Here is a 5,036-nt window from a genome sequence, read left to right as displayed (position 1 = left end):
ATATAGAAAAAATAATTAGAATAGTATAGTATAACATTAAACTCACACAATGCGTGTGTCAATTTCTAGTTATAATAGTATGGGGTTCAACTGACCCTCTTCTCCTCAACTGGTTTCGCCACTTGCTATATATTTTTTATTCTAATTTATTTTAAAAACCGTCTAAAAAAAAATTATACATAAGTAAGATGTTTAAATAGAAAAATCTTTTGATGACAATCCTTACACCAAAGGCATTTCTATTTGCTGGTAGTGAAGGAAAAGATTACATCGTTAAGTAGAAAATATAATTCATATTCTCTTTAAGGAAAAATCTTAAATAGTCAAAAATTTATATTAAACTGAAAAATAGTCTCAAATAAGTTTTTTTTGGAAAACTTTTCAGAGAAAACCATCTTTTAATAAATATTTTAGACTTGCTATTATACTTTTAAAATATCCCATAATATTTTTTACTAAATATTTTAGCATATTAATATACATTTAACGTTGACGATTTAAAAATATATATTTGACAACCCGTGCTTTAAGATGTTTTGTACCCTACTAATCTTCAAAACAAAATGTAATGCAGGAGAAAACTTTTGCAAGTAATTAACTAGGTGTTAATATATATCCTCCAACGGAAAAATATGTTATATCTCGTTTTTGCTCTCTTTTTGTCACAAATAGTTTAAAAACAATATAAGGAGAATACATAGCTTTTTTTGTTACTCATTAGAGCTCGTTCATAGTAGTCACCCTAGAAATGGTTAAACAGTGTAGTGTTGTTGAATGGTATCAATGTCAAGCCCCTTGAGCTTCACTACAGATTCAACGTGACCCTTTAGAGTGTGAAGCTCTCTTAGCCTACAAACAAGAAACAATACGTTGTTTAGTTTGGTTTGTTCATCCAATTTTATTTTGTAAGAAATTTGACAAAGAAGATTAAATTTTTTACCTAGCAACTTCGGCGCGCCTTTTGGCCTGCTCTGCTATTTCAGAGAGCTCGTTTTTATTGTCGTGGAACATTGCTTCCGGGGGTGGTAGACCATGGAGTGTACGTTGAGCTAGTGCCCATTGAGCCTCCCTCTCTCCTTTTCCATAATCTTTCTTTGTTGTGAACGCAGTCTGCAAAAGATTAAAGATCTATGAAGCTCACAACTAACATGGATTTAAGGTAAATTTTCCGTAAAACTTTTCTTTCGAAATTTGCTCACTTTCTGGTTGATCATGTTATCCCAAGCCTTGCCCGTGAGAGCGTAACGAATGATGAACTTGAGGATGTCAAGAGGAATGTAGGTAATGATACTATATACCCATATGACTCCAGCCCATCCCCATCCACAACCTACGATTCTTGCAAATCCCCAGTTTGCATACACAGCGATCAATGTAGCCACCTTGTTTGTTGCATAAAACGGACACATGTGTTAGATGCTTATGATAAAATGTAAATGAAATGAATAGTAATATGGTATGAAGAGAATCTACTAACCAATTGTGCTATGACAAAGGCTATTAGGAGCAAAAACCCAGGTCGCTCAACAAATGACCAACTCCTTGATCTAGTTACAAAGATAAGTGCTTGACTTATGATGCTCACTTGAAGATACAAAGCTGCCATAAGCTCTTCTTCATTTCCTTGTATGGACCTCACCCCAAATGTTTTCTGTAATTTAATATTGAAAATAAGTATAATAACAGAAATGTTGTTGATGTGATATTGTATACTACTTACGCTGAAGAAGTTTGTGTCATGAGCTAGCCAGAAAAAGAGTACAGTGGTAAGAGCCATGTAGGTTCCTAGAACAACGCCAGTGGCAAAAATCTCATTGAGCTTCCAAGAATCTGGCACCGGGGAAGGTTTAACCCTGTCCTTAGAGATTGTCATGATGGTTCCATCATTTAGGATTGCGATAATCAAGACCATGAAAGGTGCAAAATCAAATCTCCAGATCAAAGCAACAAGCATGAATCCCAAAACAATACGGATAGTGATGGAAACAGCGTAGATTGTGTAGTTCTTCATCCTCTGGAAGATAGCGCGACTTGTCAATACGGCACTCACTATCACGCTTAGTCCTGGTTCTGTTAGAACAATGTCTGAGGCACTTCTCGCCGCATCAGTAGCATCTGCCACTGCAATTCCAATATCCGCTTTCTTCAAAGCTGGAGCATCGTTTACACCATCTCCAGTCATCCCACAAATGTGCTTCCTTTCTTGTAGCTTCTTTACGATCTCATACTTGTGCTCTGTGTAAACCAAATGAAAATAATGTAATTGAATAAACCAAGTGAGACTAATGTAACTGAAGAATATTTTAACATTGACGATTTGAATACATTACCAGGGAAAACTCCAGCAAATCCATCAGCTTTCTCAATGAGCTCATCGATAGGGATGCCAACTAATGACTCATCTTTTGAATTTCCAAGGAGTGAAGTGGATGGGTACATGTTGGTTCCCATGCCAAGCCTACGACCAGTCTCAATACCAATGGCAAGTTGGTCACCGGTAATCATCTTAACATTGACACCAAGCTCAAGGGCACGTCTAATAGTTTCCGCACTGTCATGTCTTGGCGGGTCAAAGAGTGGCAATAGACCAACGAACTCCCATGGACTACCATCACTTTCCTTAGTCTTCTCAGGCACAGTCTGCATTCGAATCGAAAAGGAATTTTCTCAACACCATAGAACCAAATATGTTTATGTCATTATGTGGTGAGTCTAACTATGATATACCTGTTGAGCAACACCAAGAGAACGAAGCCCACGTTCAGCAAAACCATCAATAACTTCATGTGCTTTTCTTTTAGTCTCTCCTTGGAGATTGCATAGTTCGATGATCTAGTAATAATAAAGTTACAGAAACAAGGTGGTATCAGATAAAATATAGTAAGTTAATTTAAAATAAAATCAAGGATATTAGTTTACCTGCTCAGGAGCTCCTTTGCTGCTTCGATGCCAGTCTCCGCTTTCATCGATGTATGTGATGGCTGTACGTTTATCTACAGGGTTAAAGGGCAAGAAATGCACCTCTGTGATTCCTGTTCTTGCCTATTTATTTCATCAGAAACAATTGCAACATAAGAATATATATATATAGTAGTAAAGTTAAGTAAATGAATCCAAATTTCACAATATGAAGTACGTACCTCTTTTGGATCACCCAACATTCCGACAATGGAAGCATCAATGGCATCTTGGTTTTCAATCCTGGAAGCTCTTGCAGCCATCAATACAACTGAATCTGTATCCATGTTCTTTGGGAACACTTCAATCAAAGACTTGTCGACAGAGAGTTTGTTAAGTGTTAGAGTTCCAGTCTTATCACTGCATAGAACATCCATTCCAGCCATTTCTTCAATCGCAGTCATCCTCTTGGTGATGGCACCTTGTTGAGAGAGTCTATGTGACCCAATAGCCATTGTTACAGACAAAACTGTTGGCATGGCGATTGGAATTCCTCCGATCAAAAGTACCAATAGATTATCAATACCATCTCTGTATGTGCGGTGTTGGATAGGGTACATAATCAATATTTCAATCAACATTCCCAATCCAATTGAGCATATACAGAAGTTACCAATTGATGTCAAAACCTGAAAATGTTTTTTTTTAAAAATCCAACTATGAGAACCTAGCTAGACCAAGAGTCACAGTATCAAGATGTTGTTCATTTCTAAAGTACCTTTTGGAAATGGCCAACATTGTTGGTACTGTCAACAAGATGAGCAGCCTTGCCAAAGAAGGTGTGAACACCCGTAGCAATCACAACAGCCTCAATCTCACCTTGCTTGCAGGTTGAGCCTGAGAATACTTCATCTCCAGGGTGTTTGGTGACTGGAAGGGATTCACCGGTAAGAGCAGATTGGTCAATTTTTAAAGGATCTCCTTCGAGGAGACGAGCATCAGCAGGAACAATGTCACCCAATTTGATGCTTATCAAATCACCCGGAACCAAGATTGAAGCCTCTTGCTCCCCCCATTTACCATCTCTCAACACCTACATTCACACATAGGTTACATAAATCTCTTTTTTAAATAAATACATGCCTGAATATGTATTGCAAAATTTGCATACCTTAGTCTTGGGTGCAAGATTTGCCATGAGAGCAGCGGCGGCATTACCAGCATTGTTCTCCTCGATGAAACTGATGGTGGAGTTGATGATAAGCAACACCATAATACCAATAAAATCTTGCCAATCCGGAGGCTTTCCTCCCCCGTTAGCTAAAACAATAGCCATGATTGCAGCAGACTCCATAACCCATGAGAGAGGATTCCACATGAACCCCAAGAATTTCAAAAACTTGTTCTCTGATTTCTCTTCGAGCTTGTTTGCCCCAAATATTTCAAGCCTTTTCTTCCCTTCATCACTTGACAAACCTTCTTTTGAGCATTTCAGCTGCTCAAATACTTCTTCCACAGGGATCCGCTCCTAAAATAATCATTCAAACATTAGACATTTTCGGTGGTTCAAAATCTGGAGAAAAAAAATGAAATTGTGTAAAACTCTTACAAGATCCACATTTTCTTTCTTGATTTCATCCCACGAAATATCAGTTGCCATTTTTCTTCCTTAAAAGAGAGATATGATCTTAGAAATAAATAAATAAAGGCAGATATAAAAAGGAGATATATCCGGTGGAGGAATCAACTTCTCCCTTCTCTCCTTGCTCTAAAGCCTTCTCTTAGCATGCAAGACGCTTTCAAGAGGAGGCCATAAGAGAGAGGGAGAGAGAAGAAGAAGCGTGTATTACAAGAAACCTATGAGAAAAAAATAATACAAAACAAGAAGACACTCTAAACAAACATTGTTGTGTTATATTTAAAACCTTCACCAACGATCTAACTTTATTCTCGGAACTTTTTATTTTCTTCCAGTAATCAGGTTTTGTGGCTCACCTAAGCTTTCGCTTAATTCTCTCCCTGTCCTTTTTCCTATATTTCAGTTATGCTTTCCAAAAATAGTGCATCTCAAATTTAGGCTTTTATTTCAGTGTAAACTGTAAAATTTACTTTGAGGAGTCAATATGTCTAACACAACC

The 5,036-nt window shown here is 37.4% G+C and overlaps 1 protein-coding gene across 2 annotated transcripts; it reads right to left on the bottom strand.

The window, feature by feature from the left end:
• Nucleotides 1–582: 582 nt before the first annotated feature.
• Nucleotides 583–4,795, bottom strand: LOC9311649 (ATPase 8, plasma membrane-type). Of its 2 annotated transcripts, XM_002875535.2 has the most exons (12): nucleotides 4,508–4,794; nucleotides 4,070–4,426; nucleotides 3,677–3,991; nucleotides 3,141–3,587; nucleotides 2,920–3,042; nucleotides 2,728–2,832; nucleotides 2,331–2,640; nucleotides 1,721–2,235; nucleotides 1,478–1,651; nucleotides 1,200–1,382; nucleotides 941–1,110; nucleotides 583–849 (listed from the first exon to the last, which is right to left on the bottom strand). In XM_002875535.2, the coding sequence occupies exons 1-12, from the start codon at nucleotides 4,556–4,558 to the stop codon at nucleotides 753–755; spliced, it is 2,847 nt and encodes a 948-aa protein (XP_002875581.1). In that variant the 5' UTR covers nucleotides 4,559–4,794; the 3' UTR covers nucleotides 583–752. The 2 variants fall into 2 exon arrangements, with proteins under 2 accessions (XP_002875581.1, XP_020882578.1); XM_021026919.1 differs by having other exon boundaries at nucleotides 1,478–2,235; nucleotides 4,508–4,795.
• Between the last annotated feature and the right edge of the window lie 241 nt (nucleotides 4,796–5,036).

The sequence above is a fragment of the Arabidopsis lyrata genome (assembly GCF_000004255.2).
Source record: "Arabidopsis lyrata subsp. lyrata unplaced genomic scaffold ARALYscaffold_5, whole genome shotgun sequence".
Taxonomy (NCBI): Eukaryota; Viridiplantae; Streptophyta; class Magnoliopsida; order Brassicales; family Brassicaceae; genus Arabidopsis; species Arabidopsis lyrata.
Note: the sequence above shows the minus strand (reverse complement) of the source record. Positions and strands in the feature narration are given on the sequence as shown.